The sequence below is a fragment of the Battus philenor genome, unplaced genomic scaffold (genome assembly GCF_028537555.1).
Source record: "Battus philenor isolate CCGP_79_NKW_IND1 unplaced genomic scaffold, ilBatPhil1.0.hap1 SCAF_18, whole genome shotgun sequence".
NCBI lineage: Eukaryota > Metazoa > Arthropoda > Insecta > Lepidoptera > Papilionidae > Battus > Battus philenor.
Genome location: NW_027181680.1, coordinates 1014630 through 1031857, shown reverse-complemented (window position 1 = coordinate 1031857; position 17228 = coordinate 1014630). Strand labels below are relative to the sequence as shown.

Below are 17228 nucleotides of genomic sequence, written 5' to 3'. Positions count from 1 at the left end.
TCGACCTGAAAGATCTAGTTTCTCTATACATTTATCAGAGTCGGGACATAGTTTACCAGACGGTCATTTTTACGTGCTGCATACCTGTAGCAAAGGATTACGATAGGATACATGTTGGAACGGTTAGAAATAATAAGACACGGGTTATTAGCTATATTTAACGAGCAAGTGAATGTTTCATCCTCTCCATTATTACAAATTTACCAAGAGACTCGCTCAAATCGCTCATCTATTACGTACGTTGTTTGGCACTAATCGGTGTAACATTACTCGTGAGAATGCCCCGTGGAGAGATAAAACACGTGTTGAGTGATTTTATTTTGAGTAGTTTTAATTTAAATTCAATTAATAAATGTATAAATTAACATGTGTTTTTACTTTAAGTTTTTTACACTAAACTTCACTACAGTTAGAAATTTACAGGAAATCAATATCAGGTAAGTAGGGGGTCTACCCAACACGGAAAAACATGGCAAGGGGTCTACGACACAAAAAAGTTTGGGGAACTCTGAGCTAAAATATCTTCGGAGGTAAGTTCACTTCTTTCTACAGAAATTAAATAGATAACAATTAGTCAATGTTTTACACGTTTTCGCTTTTATACGGTTTTCCAAATAACTATTTTTTTGTTTTTATCGCACTCTACTAAATGGTACTGTGAGTGAACACGTGTTCTGTGTACACATTTCACGGGGAATCCCGAGCTTATGTACTGATTTGCTGCACACGCACACTGTGTCTGTATTTCACGCATAAAATTAAAGGTTTTTCTACGGAAAATTGTATTTGAGCGAAAGTTTCACAGTTTCAGAAAGATTTAATTTTTCATATTCGTAAATTACAAGTGAGTGCATAATTTAGATTATTATAAATAAAAAAAACAGTGTTTCCGTAATATATTAAATATTTCGACTTATCAATGCATTTTATTTTTATTTCTGTGTACGCCTAAAAATATTGAAAAAAATCACAACAACTGTTAAATAGCAAAATTATGCATTTTCTGCAAGCTTTTCGATTTACATGGTTTTGACTTGAACATTTTTAATTTTCGATTTACACGTTTTTCTCAGGAACGTATCTACCGTGTAAATCGGGGGATAGGTGTACTGTAGGCTACGAATCTGAAGTAGATTTCTTTGTCTATTCGTTCGCGGATTTCGAATCCGCGAGCCCTGAAGAAGGTGTTAAAGCCAGAACGGCTAACAGCGTCAGGCAACAATGGAATATAACCAGAATATACACACTTCTACTTCGGACATCATGTTGTTACTACCTCCTAGACTTACCGGACCTGGTAAGAATCCCACATATTTATCATTTACCTAATTACACTCGATATAATTTGGACAGAAGACTCAAAGTCACCCAGAGAGCAATGAAGAGAGCTATGTTGGGACTTTCGCTGATATCAGAAATCGCAGAAGAACCAAGATCACCGACATTGCTCGAAGAATTACTCATATGAAGAGGCAGTGACATCGTGCAACCAATGGCTGTTGGAGCCGAAAGGTTCTAGTGTCGACCACGAGCGAGATGGACGACATACGTAGCAGAAATTGTAAATCGGTTATTTATCATCAAAAAGGTTTTAAGGTTTTATGTCTATTTTCAATCATTCTGGACTAAATGATGAAATATGTTACTTTAATCACACTACCAATGGGTAAAGCCAGATCTCTGGTAGTGGAGCGTATTAGGAGTCAACACAAACAATAAAGACAACGCTTATCATAAGCTGACGGCTCTCTTACTCCCTGCTCCGGCTGTGGCGATCCCGACTGCGTTTAGTGGCATCTTAATAGTCAGACAGTCCAGATAGTCCTTTGTGCAAAGCCTGCCTGGAGGAGAACGAGACTGATGCTCACGTACTACTTCGGTGTACGGGAGTATCATCCTTCAGGGTTACCCATCTCGGATCAAAGTGCCTCTCTGATACCGCCGGCCACATCAAAAGTCTACAGGGATTTCTCGAGGAGTTGACTTGGCTTAATTGGTTGCGGAAACCATCCCTCTGATACAAGACAAGACATGTTAGTTTAATTTGTTTTTTTTTTAAATTTTAATATGACAGGTCAATGACTTCTGGCAGTACTATGTCTAAAGGAACAGATGATGATCAATATTTAATTTTAAGGTTTTTTTTTAAATATCATTACATTATAATTTATGAAAACAGTGATTTTTTGATTATTTAATTAACAGAGCTGTACATTCAACCCTTGCTTTTACAGGAATAACCGATCATCCTGTATTTTAGTAGTCGCTTAAAAAATGTTTCATACAATGTTACGCAGTTGGACAGCGATGTCGTACGTGGTCACCGTCCACCGTCTCCCAGCTACGTGGTCAACCTGTTCGCCGTTAAGCTGTGATAATTCTATCAAAGATTATGAATACGAATACAGATATGTCAATCGATGTAATCGTATCTGGCACAAGTGAATTTAGTTTAAATCATACTCACTTATATTTTCAAAAACAATGAATGTTTAGAAAATTAATAGAATTTAATGTTATTTTGCTTTTATGGAGTCTCTAGGCTTAATGGTTCTGACGAGAGGTCTTCAGCATAGGCTGTCGCTTTTTATTAATACACGCTTGGCATTCTTGGAAAAAGAAGCAAGAGAGATTATGCATAGAAGATTAGTAAGCCAGAAGAATGTGTGAAATTGTGAAGAATAATAGAAGATTTGACTGAGATTGTGATGGACAAAAGGAGAGTAAATAGGATAAAAATAGCATTGGAAACTTTATTGAATTGTAAAAATCCTGTCTCTAAGAGGTTCCCAAAGAGACCGTGATAACCTCGACTTGGTCTTGGAATAGACTTGGCGCTGTAAGAAGAAGTGACGGAAGAAACTCCAGCAACATTTCCATTTAGTATGACAGTGGGTTAGCATCTTCTATGATATGAGGCCTTGTTCCGAAGAGACCGGTTGGTTATCGAATGGCTTTCACAATGTGCAGTGTAAAACCAGTCATTGTGGCGATCTTAGGGAAGCATATATCTTGGATTTAGTTTCTGTGGACTCATGTAACGATATTCAGGAACGAAGAACACTAAATCATTTCTGAAATAGACAAATTATACATTATTGGCAGATATTCCTAGGCCTACTTACTACGCTAGTTAGGCCCGGTACCATGGCGTCATACAACGAGATGGACCTGGTACTACCAGTTGCCCACTCCTGGTCATAGGTATCACCCATATATATTATTTTCGATAAGACAGAATGGAAGCGGGCTGAATACAACGTCTCAACAAGGTACGCAGTGCTGTCCGAGGTGTCCAATTCAGAAATTTAAGGTGCCATCTGCCATTTGAACCCGCCATTTCGCTGGGTTATATCGGTAAATTTCTTTCGTTTACGGATCTATTTGATTAGATTTCAACTGTGTGACACCTACAGCTAACACTAGCTTTAGGCTTCTCTTATAATGTCTAGCGGAATGACAAGGTATCCCATACTGCCACTTCAACCAGTAAATCCACTGGACTATGTCGGTTCACTTTGTTCGTCTTCGGATCTCATTTCTGATTTAATTCCGTAGATGAAGACGAGAAAGGAAATATCTAAAAGATTCAGGCGTTACTTTGCGAAAGTCCATCCTAAGTACGAAAGGGATTAATATAAAGCTACTTCCGCTATGCAGCAGTAGTCGTGCAATAAAGAGCACCGCCCGCCCGCTGATAAATGCGCATGCGGTAAACAATGCAAAATACAACTACCACCGTAAATTACCCAACACATGTTTCACCACTCCACGTGGCATCCTCAGGAGTAATGTTACACCGACCAGTCCCAAACACCGAGTCCCAAAGTCCGCCTGAATCTATTATGATATTTCCTTTCTCGTCTTCGTCTACGGAATTAAATTATAAATTAGATTACTGCTGCAAAGCGGAAGTATATATATAGGTCCCTTTCTTACAGAGAAAAAAAATATTTGTCACTATTCTAAATTTAAATATAAATGTTAAAAAAAAAGCGGACGTAGGCAGTAAAAGTCGGCAGTTGTGAAAGTATGTGTTGTTGATCTGTGACCACGGGCTGGTGGGGGCCCGGTGAGCGAAAGGCGTCAGTCGAAAGGACGCGTCGCGGCGTACGGACGTCCCGCCATGCGCGTTGCAGAGCTCTGACGTTGACGACAGTCGGACGGTGCCATGACACGAGCGAGTGTCACCCTCCTGTTGCTCGCGGCGCTGGTCCCAGCGCGCGCTCAGAACGGGATCGGTGCCTTCATATCAGGTAAGTGGTCACTTTCACCAAGATGGGTCGGATTTTGGGTCAAGTTTTCACTCGGCGCGTACGACCAACCGCTTTTAGGTTGCACGTTTCTTGAATTGAAAATACGTTCATATATTTTGTGTCTACATTATTGCGTTCGCGACCATTTCTAACCATACCGTTAATTAATTTTCAACTTCAACACGTCACACTTGTACAGTGTACAACAATATCATCATCTATAAATACAGTTATGTATATAACTAGATTCGTATGGCATGTTATGTGATGGAAATGATTAAATTTCTCTTAGATTCTAAATCCGTTATGACGTGCTACATTTCTAGAAGCAATGTTCATTTTAAAACTTTATTTCCTATATTAAACACAATTCTTCTTTAATATAGCCATTATATTATGAGTCTTTTAATAGAGAATCTACATGGTGATCTATTATTGATATAAAAGCTTATATTTGGAATGTATATATCAATTAATTGTATATATATTATACAGAGTGATTAGTGTTAAAGATGGTCAATAAATAGTTAATTCTCAATCAATTAATGTTTCAGAAATAATATATAACATAACGTAATTAGGATTACTTCATATTAATATTATTTACTGTCTATCCCCACAGACTACTGCCAGAAGTCATTGGCCAGTCCAATTCTAATAGAAAAATAAATAAATGTAACAATTCACAATCCACGATTCACGTCAATTCCAGATCTGCCACTTGAGATATAAAAATATATTATTCTATTCAAGAATACTATACTGATGTTAATTCGTGGAATTAAATGTTGATGTTCAGGGATCTAATTATTATCGCGGATTCTTTATAACTCTATATTTGTAAAGAGCAACTGTTGAGTTTCTCGCAGGCTCAACAGAACTGCCTTCCGAGCTGATGGTAGCTTACTATAGGAACAACAATAACGGTCGATTCGAAAGTGTTTGTAACAGCATATTTGAATAAAGAATTTGATTTTGATTGATCACTTTATAAAGGGTGATTGGAATAGTGTTTAAAAGCTCTACCTTTTTTTGTTATAATCAATCATTCTGTATATATAAAAATATAGCCTAATAACATTTGATAACGACATAAATCGAGAATGACTCGGCTGATTTCATTCATCATTTTTATAAGTTTTATAATAATTTGCATAGGAGTCTTAAGAATAAAACACTTTGAATTTTTTTTTTCAAAAACTTTATAATGTTCTGGAAATATAATCACTATTGTAAGTCAATTTTTTTTTTTGTAATGTGTATCTCATTTGGTGTAAGTTAGTCGTCGTCATGTACCATAATCGCCACACATGGCAGGCGCGAATTGGCGATCGCTGTGTTGTATTTTGATACGGGAAGAACGTTGCTGCCTATACTCTATAAACTTTTATATGAGCACTGATAATCCTATATAATTAATGCACAAAGTGTGAATTATAGGTTTGGGTTAGGTTAGGTTAGGTTGGGAATTAAACCCGCGACGTCAAAAACTATACTCATATTGTTCATTCATCGTTTTCGCCTGATTTGGCATACGCAAACATACGCGTCTTCTTGCTATTCAACAAACTCTAAAAGCAAACGTAGGGGAGCTTTTTGATACAATTGAGGAGATAAAAACCGAATCAAAGATTTTGAAGGCTATATGTTTCGGGCACTAGAAAAAGCGTAAGCGAAAGTGCGTTATATCTGACAGGGATTACTTTGAATTCGATTAAATTGATTTTAAAGAATTAATAAAGAATTTATATAACAAATTCAACTTACTTAAATAAAATTCCACGTAAATTTAAGCGAAATAGTGATTTCCATTTATTTAACTTTAATAAAATAAACTTGCTGTGCCGGCTTTTAAGATACATAAAGTGTCACTTATTCGTAGGTGTACAATTTTATAATATACTATCAAGCGACGAAATAAATTTATCTTAACATTAATTTAATAAATTTATTAAACACAGACTCAGCTAAGTTATTTACTCTTAGGATATTTTACTTTTTTTTAGATTATGTTTATGATAAAGATACGGCAAATGAATTAAATTAAATGAATATAAAATAAAATAAGTACAATTGTGGGATACATCCTAGAATAGGCCCTGTAAGTAATGACAACACTAAGTCCAAAGGCAAGTGTGTTTATTGTATGTATGTACGAAATTATGCTGCTAGCCGGCTTTGGCTTAGTCATCGGAATTCAGCTAAAATATTACGTCGGGTGGAACTCCAGTTACAACGCGTTTGCACCAAGAGAGACTATACTCGTATGTCTAATAGATTCAGGCGTTACTTTGCGGAAGTCCATCCTAAGTAAGAAAAGGACTAATATATAACTACTTCCGCTATGTAGCAGTATTCCTGCAATAAAGTGCATTTTTTTTGCGAAATACACAACTACCACCGTTAAATCACTCAACACATGTTTCACACCTCCACGGGGCAACCTCAGGAGTAATGTTACACCGATTAGTGCCTAACACCGAGTCACGCTGTTTGCCGCATGCGTATTTATCGGCGGGCTGGTGGGCGGTGCATTTTATTGCACGACTACTGCTACATAGCGGAAGTAGCTATATATTAGTTCTTTTCTTATACTCGTTTTGTTTGTAGACAGTAGTGTGGTGTAGGTTTGTAAAGGGAGGGCAATTTGGGAGTCGGGAGCGACACGGGTTGACCCTGACCCTCGGTTGCACGCGGTCGAGCACACGCGACGCCGCTGTTGTGAGTGTGTATATTCATTGACATTGACATTTGATATATTAGATGTTGTGCTACTAGCTGGTCAAGGCGTTGTACAGCTTCATCGAAATTGAGCCCGTGGAAACAGAGGTCCACGGACTAAACATTTTACGCGTTTTAAGAGTTGACAATTTGGTAAAATTTTTGATCTTTGAAAGCGATTTAATTAATTTTTAAACACGAAAACTAGGTGTATACAACAGGTTTTCCGTCTGAAATTTGAAGTCTAGAATTATTTCTAAAAATAATTCACTCAGTAAACTTAATATTTTCAATATTGAGAATTAATTATTTATTCTTCCAAATCAATTTCATCACCTTCAATGTAATCATCTTCCGATAAAACGCACTTTTGCATACGCTTTTTCCAGTTTTCGAAACGGTCAGAATAGTATTTTTCAAGTATAGCCTTCAAGACCTCTGGTTTTTATCTCCTTGATCGGGACAAAAAAAAGTTGAGCTTGCTAAACAACCAGAAATCACACGGAGTCAAATCAGTCAAAATGGTGGTTGCGGAATGAATGATATGAATCGATTTATTGGGATAAAAAGTCGCCAAGATTCAATGCAGTGTGATATCGACTAATCAAGACGACGCGTTTGAGACAAAACATCCTTCAAAATAGTTTGGACTGAGTCAAATGATATTCAGATTGACGAACAGACTCTATATATATATTATACTAGCTGATCCCGCAAACGTTGTTTTGCAAAAAAAATTAAAGTTTTTAATTAACAAATGTAAGATAAGGGTTGATCGTAGAGTGGTGAAAATTTAGATTTGTATGTATTTTTGTATGCTGTATCATAATAAAATAAAAACCAAAAATATTGTCTAAAAAATTAAAAATAAAATTTAGGGGTGGACCACCCTTATCACTTAGGGGTATGGAAAATAGATAGTAGCCGATTCTCAGACATACTGAATACGCATGTAATATTTGGTAAAAATCGGTCAAGCCGTTTCGGAGGAGTTCAAGTTCGAACACCTTGACACGAGAATTTTATATATTAGATATTACATGTGCACATATATTATATGTGCCTTCCTTATGCTCGGGAGTTTTAAATGAAAATATCATCTTACTTTTTGATCACAATGTTATGTAATGTAATTCTCGCAGATTAAGACTGGATTCGAACCTGTGCTAGCCCGTGACCGATTGTTAATTGATTATTTCACTCACGTAACAATGCAAATGGTACGAGTGAAAATGAAAAGATTTCTAATATCATATCGAATTCATTTACAAGAATCCGGCGATTATTTCGCAGCGCTATTTGCATATTTAATGCCGAACATCGAAACTGACCGCAGAGGGCCGCTACATAAGTGTTGCGTCGGAACCGTCCCCCTGCGACCCAATCGATACTTTCACCGTCCATCGCTCGGTCGCTTTCTGTGTGATCTTTCGGCGGTGTATTTATTTTGTGAAGATTTACCGCTCGCGTGAATGACGTCAATCTATTACGTACAATATTTTTCCTCCTATAATCTTTTTTCAATATATTCATTCATATTGCTTCATTTAAACTTTATTATACATTAAATCTACAATATATTTATTTGTATTTCGAATGGATATAGAATAAAATATAGATAATAAATAAAGGTTAAAAATAAGACCATTTTTTGTATATCTTTATAAAGAAGTGTATTGCAAAGGGCGGTCTTATCGCTCGAGGCGATCTCTACCAATTTTTGGATGGAGATAAAATGAGAGACATAAAGGAATAGGCGGTTTAGGATGATCATAATAAAAATATACTTGGTACATTTACTTGCATATAAATACATACTTCACTACACACCCACACACATATTTATATATATATTTATATATATATATATATATATATATAAATATATATATATATATATATATATATATATTAGAGGTAGCACAGCGGTAGAGGACTGAAACTTGTGATCGTATGTCTTGGATTCGATTGACGAAATACAATCTTATATAATTCACACTTTATGCATTAATTATATAGGATTTCTACTGCTTACAAGTTTCTAGATGTGCATCAGCGTCCTCTGCGTACCATAATACCACTCTTTATCACCAGCCATATGGTTAAGCGTGGTGTAACTCTGTGTTTGGCACTAATCGGTGTAGAATCCTGAAGATGCGCCGTGGAGGGGTGAAACACGTGTAGAGTAATTTGGCGGTAGCGGTGTTGTGATTCGCATTGTTTGCCGCATACGCATTTATCAGCGTGCTGGCGGGCGGTGCATTTTATTGCACGACTACCACTGCATGTGCGGAAGTGGCTAAATATTGGTCCTTTTCTTACTTAAGATGGACTTCCACAAGGTAACGCCTGATTCCATTAAATATCTTTGAAGGAGTCCTATGCCTTGCGACGAGTGTAATACCAATAGATTAGCCAGTTGATGAGGCAGGTGCAGGCTATATAGCGCGCAGAAGCCTTTTGGTTTTGGTGAAAAGAACATGTACTGGTAAGCGCAGCATAGATCGACAAACACAGGATGGACAGGCTTGTTAACGGTCTTCAGAAAACCTTCAATGCTAATCATTCCCAACTGGTTCTGTATTAAATATATTGAGGAAACTTTAATAGTAGTGGACGTCTTGTGACAACTGATGATATACCAATTTCATACTCTACTATTTTGGTACTTGTGATATCTCGTTTCTCTACATAACAAATTCTTGTAATGTAATATTAAAATTAATTCAAAATTAAATGTTGAATGACGTTTCAGTTTTTCGAATTCTCAACATACGTACTTTCGACTTTTTGTTGCGTAATAAATACATTTAAAAAACTTTTAAGTTAAACGGTTTTTTGATTCCCATATTGTGGTGGTTGTGGAAAAATATGTACTTAGTCCGCCATATTGGAACGGCGTCCATCTTGAATTTTAAATTTTGACATAATCATCGTGTTATACTAGTGTAGCCCTTTCATTTGATACCCATATTGAGGGGGTTAAGGAAAAATATGTTTTCCGCCATTTTGTATCGGCGGCCATCTTAGATTTATAATGTTATTGATTTTATTATATTGTATTGTCATCTAAATAAAATGTTTGTACCAAATTTCAGATCAATCTGACAACGGGAAGGTGCTTAAATTTCAATTTCTAATTTTGATCCAAATAAATTCCGTACAGGTCGAACTAAATAAAACCGTTTAAAAATATAAGATTAATTATAAAATCATATTAAGATTGAGTTTTAGCTTTTTTTTGCTAAATTTCAGATTTAAATTAATTGTAAATCAAATTTCGAATTACATTTTCGCTTTTCGAATCGATAATTCATTTTGAAATTTTATACTTTTAATTTTATGTTGAGTAAAAGATTTAATATTTTTCAAAACCAAATTTAATATCACATTTAAGTTTTTCAAATCGATAATTTTTAACATATTTTAGATATGAATTTTTGTTGTGTATAAATTTAATATTATATTAAATTCAAAATCAATTTTAGAAACTGTTTTTTACCAATCATTGTCCTATTCAACGTTTGTCCGATGCGATACAATAACTGTATTATTAAAATTATTCATTAAACTATGTTTAAAAACTTCTAAAGGCTCTAACGAACTTTAATTATTATAAAGTCATTTCAACAGGAAAATAAAATACCGATGGTCGGCTTAAAGATCATTGACCCCGTTTTTTATTGTCTTTCTTATTATGAGAGATGTCCGTTAATTTGATTTAGATGAATTGGTTGTGTTAGTACACTTAGAGGCTTACATGACCCCACACTGCCTACAAAAATTCTTTGGACAACTACTTATTAAATATTTAATGGAATCAGGCGTTACCTCGCGGAAGTCCATCCTAAGTAAGAAAAGGACCAATATTTAGCCACTTCCGCATATGCAGTGGTAGTCTTGCAACAAGGGGCATTTTCAGGAGTTATGTTACACCGATTAGTGTCACTCGGTGTTTGGCACTAATCGGTGTAACATAACTCCTGAAGATGCCCCGTGGAGGGGTGAAATACGCGTCGAGTGATTTAACGGTGGTAGTTGTGTAATTCGCATTGTTTGCCGCACGTGCATTTATAAGCGGGCTGACGGGCGGTGCACTTTATTGCACGACTACTGCTGCATAGTGGAAGTGGCTAAATATTGGTCCTTTTCTTACTTAGTATGGACTTCCGTGAAGTAACGCCTGATTCCATTAAATAGAAAGGTGATGAACGGGAGATGATTTGAATGTGAATAAAAATGGAGATTGGGAAGTACAGAAAGAAATTATAATATAAGAGATTGTAAGGAATGAAAGAAAATTATTTTACTCGAGTGTATCGTTTCTGCCTCACATGTCAGGGCGGAAGGAGAGATCCCAAAAAGTATTTAAGTTAATATATGTTGGTAAAATAAAATATTGCGGTTGGCTTGGGCGTTTTATTGCTTCATATTTTTCTATTTACATTTCTTTACAAAGAAGAAATAAAAATAGAAAACTTTTTGAAATAGACAGTAAGTGTGATTTGGCTATTTGTATGTTCGTTCGTTTCGTGTCAGTCTGCTGTTATATATTATTTTCTAATTTTTTAAAATTATAACTAAAATAAAACATCAAAATTACAACCATTATTTTTATTTATTTAATCCATTATGCAGTATATACGCTAATCAACGAATGTAAATCACTTTATTTATTCTATTTTGGTAAACCGCATTACTTTAAAATCTTGTAAAGAAATATTTTTTGACATATAATACAATGTATTTTGTCATGAGACGCCTTCATTTCAAAGGAGAATATTGTGTCAAAGTTTTTGGGGTTACGTGCACGCTAGAGATATGGATAATGAATTAAAAGGCTCTCACAGTAATTATCATTGTCTTTACTTACGTGCGTAACGGTGAAAATACGTTGAACTACGTTGAGGTTTATTCATCATCAGCTGATCTTCCGCTGCGTTCATTCAGCGACTTCCTATAACTTTAACTATATCATTAATTTTGTGACATAAAAATGTTATATATTAGATTACATTATTTATTATTTCTGAAACCATTGATTTTAATATAGGTAGCATATGTAAATTGACAGCAAAATTATTAAATACATTTACCAATTTAAACCTTGTACAGCTGATTAATTTAAGCAAACACCCTGTATATGTAATAAAATTAAATAAATCATATTGTGTTTAGTATGTTTTAGGTATATAAACTCAAGTCATTTTTCTATTTTGGTTAATTTCGAATGATATTTATTCATAGTTGCGTGTCAAATAAAAGAAATAATACAATTGAACTTTCTGAAACCATTGATTTTTATATAGATACCATATGCAAAATTATTAAATACTTTTACCAATTTAAATCTTTTATAGTCGATTAATTTAAGCAAACACCCTGTATATATAATAAAATTTAATAATTCATGTTGTATTTAATATGTTTTAGGTATTTAAACTCAAGTCATTTTTCTATTTTGTCTAATTTCGAATGATATTTATTCTTAGTTGCGTGTCAAATAAAAGAAATAATACAATTGAACTTTCCGAAACCATTGATTTTTATATAGTTACCATATGCAAAATTCTTAAATACATTTACCAATTTAAATCTTTTATAGTCGATTAATTTAATCAAACACCCTGTATATATAATAAAATTTAATAATTCATGTCGTGTTTAGTATGTTTTAGGTATATAAACTCATGTTTTTTTTCGTCTAATTTCGTATGATCTTTATTCATAGTTGCGTGTCAAATAATACAAATAATACAATTGAACCCGCTTCCTCGGAGCGAATGAAACGCGTTATGGTCCAAGAGCTTCGCCGTCTAGTGCGCAATCATTTAACGGACCCACTTACCGTTATGCGAGCCCCATACCACACCCACTGCCTCGTCTATGACCCGTTGTCATACATTTGTATTATAGTACAAGTTGCTTCGATAGGCTCCGTCACAGTGTATTACAATGTATTGTTTCTAAATCGAATATTTAAAAAGTTTCATCATCAAATGATGGACGTGTGGACGACGACAGTGGACGTCTTGAGACTAAAATTAGTCTCAAGACGTCCACTGTTGGACATAGGTTACCCCTATTAATTTTTGATAGGAGTACTTTACAAGTGTTGGCAATAGTACCAACAAAAATTATTTTAGTTAAGATTTTATCTATGGTTTTGCGAATCGGTAAAATATGTTTTAATCTGTGCTCTCTCTCTGCTCCCTACCGCTACCGAGCACATGTTTTTTCTCTTCCTTGTAAAATTAATTCTTAATAAATTAATACATTCTCTGGACCGAGGCCTTTTAATTAAATACAGTCCACTAAAGTCAATCCCAATCTTATACAAAAAGGTCTTTCCGTCTTGTGGATAGACAACGTATGCTGTGCTCTTACAGCTTGCCTTCTCAGGTCGCCCCACTACCACTCTTACACAGTAGAGTTTCCTTGGAGGACACTTAGTATAGTGTTTCGATGAAATGTGACAGCTACTTTATTTTCTAACAATGTAACCCAAGTCTTTTTAAGTTTAGAGTGAACAGGTACTTAGAGAACCTGCGTTTATCTTTGACCACATCCTGGCTTTCCAACATGCGTTGGTGGTCAAAGGCGAACTAGTAAACAATAAAAAAGAAATACAACTAGTTATGTTAATATTCTTTATTATACACGCTAGAAAATATATATACATAATTGAATAATAGTAAATAAAATAGTACAATGGGCGGTCTTAAAACAGTAGAAGTATAAATAAGGGGTAGTCAATATGTACACATAAACAAAACGTAAATATATTTATATACATGTATATAGCAGATACACTTATAATTAATACAGTATAATATATAATTATTAATACAATAATAAATAAAATCATCTAACTGACTTGGATCGCACTTGCGTTAGAATTAAGAAATAGAGAAAGAAAAAAAAGGATAAATAATCATTGATCTAATAAATACATCTTAACCATTTTCTTTAAAAATAAAGGTAACATCAGTTTCTTTTGTTCATCTCTCTACTCGTTCAGAGTGTAAGAAATATTTTAAAGCCTTAAGTTATTTCTGGTAACACGCCCTAGACATCAAGTTCATTCTAAGTCCATTAAGGATATTGGATGAAATGATCTTCCGTTGTTTCGCGAAAGTTACTCTCATTTTCTTTTCAGCTGATAGACGCCCCGTGCAAGGTGTGGGACTCCCTGAAAGATCTCCACGACGACCAGTCTTGCGCCGCTAGTATTTAGCAACTTCCCTTGACTTTAACTATGTGGTCGGTCCAACGAAAGTTACTTAGCCGAGGTTAATTCGTCGATCAATCTCTCCAAGTCAACTAAGATATTCGTATTACAAATGTATTCAAGTTACACTCGCTTCTATTAAACTTACGTTGAAAAGACATCAACGCATTTTTTTTACATTTTCTACCAACAGTAACATAGGTTGGGCGCGCGAAATTAAAATTTATTCTCCACAACCACAAAGTTAAAGAGCACTTCCTTTGCCTCTAATATAGAATATTGTGTAGCTTTTATTATTTATTCTTATTTATGTAACACCTTTTCCACGTAAATATATATAAATACGTGTGTGTATTTGTATATAAGTATTTTGTATAAATGTCTCTCCTTCATGTCTGTCATATCCATCCAAATGCTGTTTGGTAGAGATCGCTTCGAGTGATAAAACTACCTCTTGTATCTCTATATATATTAATGCTTTATTTTAATTATTATCTTTGAAGTACAATAAAGTGTAAATAAAGAAATAAAATAATTTTGAATCCTACAATAGAAGAAAGTAGTTTCAACAAGATGGCGCAATATCTCACACACCTAATGATTATTTAGCATTCGCAAACGCAATTTTAGTGCAAATCTGATATCGGCATTGAGGAGACGATATTCGGTGACCGACTAGGAATCCAGATCTCATGCTCAGGTTTTTTTCACTAGAAGTACTTCAATGCCTCAAGTGCCGCGTTTACGAGAATTCGCGAAACAACAATCGCGAAAAAATGTCCACGTGTCCACTAGCGACGTACCAATGAGTTTTCACGATTTTGTAGCCTAGATACGAATTAAGTTTGATTTTAGATGACACTCATTTCATTGTTGTTATTTTTTAAAAATAAAAGCTTTGTAGCTTTTTGCTGTAATTTTTTAATCTACAATACATTTATTATTATTATTTTAATGAAAGTCAACCTTAATATTCTTTAAGTAATTTTTTTTCGAATTGATTTTAAAAACGGTGATAGAAAAGACATCAACGCGTTCATATAAAATGTCGGTATAACAAATGATTTTGTTAATGACAATGTAAATACACTACGAAGTGGTATGTAAACACAACTTTATGCTCATATAAATATATTTATTTACAAACACTTGATGTTTTTATCGCATTTTAACGACTGCATTTCGTCGCACCTTAAACACTTTCGAAGTGTTCATTGATAAAAGATAATGCGTTATCCAATCTCCTATTACCGTCGCGAACGCCCGGTTCGTGAGTGTAGCGGGGAAGTGGGAGGGGGAGGCGGTGGAGAAAGTCCTTCGTCCGGACGTTGGTCTCGTTCACAATTCACTTTGTACACTTTAGCTAATTTTCACGCGAGGTCGGTAATCTTTTAGCATTCACGCTCAGTCATTTTGAAACGTAGCATTTATTAACATTTATGAATGTTAAATATATTAATATTATTTCATCATTTCAACTGTACTATGCCCACTGTTGGACATAGACCTCTCTAATTAATTTCCAATATAATCAGTTGGATCCTACATCCGGTATCATCCGAAGAATTCAAGAAGCTCGTCTTTTCACATTGTGGGTGGTCCTATGCATCCATTGCATATATTAAATATTAAACATTATTATTTATTATCAGAACTATTCCCAGCTTTGGGCGCGCGAATCACCGCAAAAAATCGGTTCATAGGGGTCAATATTCTTACAGTGGCCACACACGATATTTATAATAATATTTTGTATATTTACAATGATTACAATAAATTAAAAAAGTAAGGAACGTCCATTTCACATGGTGAAAAAATTCACGTGGTCCATAGTGCATTTACAAGGCGCCGTGAAAAACTAGCTATATTACAGTTTCAACTACAAAAAGTATCTAATTCATTTATAATAAACAAAATCAGATTTATTAATAAAATCTCGCAAAACATAATTGAACTTTGCTTATTAAAAGTAATTTGACGGAAAAGGATTATTATTCAGTAAGCGAATATTTAAATGAAAAAAAACCTTGGCAGTGATATCGCTTGATTATTTTAATTTTATTTTATTTAAATAACAAGATGTGTTGTTGTGAAGTTTCTTTCTGCTTTTTCTTTACAACTATAATAATTTGCGAAGTAGAGAAGAGTCATAAATAAAGTAGATTAAGTAATAAATAATCAGTTGACCATCAAAGAGTTCTGTTTCAAGTTCCAATATTGAATTGATGATTTTTATATTTATCTATATCCCATTACAAAATGATTTATTTTCACTATTTTGTTGTAGTCATTATCATAAATAATATTTTAGAATTTTATGTTATTTTATGACTTCTGTTTTTATTATTAATATTATAATGAAAAAGCAGAGTAGAGCAAAAAATCAACTAGATACAAAAATTCTTCCTTTTCGTTATAAATATTTTTAATTTTATCTTTTAAATACAACATAGATAGATAGGTAGATAGAGCTAATCATCATAAGTTTTAGATGGCCATAACATGTAAATATTTCATTGAAATGAAAATAATGAATTTATTTAGACTAAATTATACAACATTACAATTACTTATATCTTAAATAACTGTATACCGATAAGAAATTTCACTGTAATATATATACAGATCAATAAAATTGTCGTCTCTGTATGTAATATTAAAATAACCACTTTTTACTACATGCATATGAATATATACGGTACATATACCCAAATTACATTTTTTTAAATCTGTCTGCTTATTCCCGCGAATCTCTGAAATGGCTGAACCGATTTTGACGAGACCTATATTGTCAGGGAGCTGATGTAATAAGGAGTAACATAGAATAGTTGTATTTTAGAATCTTAAATCTTTGGCCAAAAATACTTAATAAATTGTTTATTGTTATTAAGTTCCACGTGGACGAAGTCGCGGGTGCAGTATTACTAATTTGTTATAAAAATATTAAATTGAATGTGTTATTGTCATTTTAATTTTTGATAATAGGCTTTGGTAAATATATTAACACCTTCCGTGCCACG

General features: G+C 34.0%; 1 protein-coding gene across 1 annotated transcript in view; it reads left to right on the top strand.

The window, feature by feature from the left end:
- Positions 1-4151: 4151 nt before the first annotated feature.
- The window catches only part of mas (masquerade), a 41572-nt gene continuing 28495 nt past the window's right edge, over positions 4152-17228 (top strand). Inside the window, exon 1 of the mRNA XM_068763601.1 lies at positions 4152-4256. Coding sequence (XP_068619702.1) covers positions 4172-4256 — 85 coding nt within the window. The 5' untranslated portion in view covers positions 4152-4171. The remainder of the gene's footprint in view (positions 4257-17228) is intronic.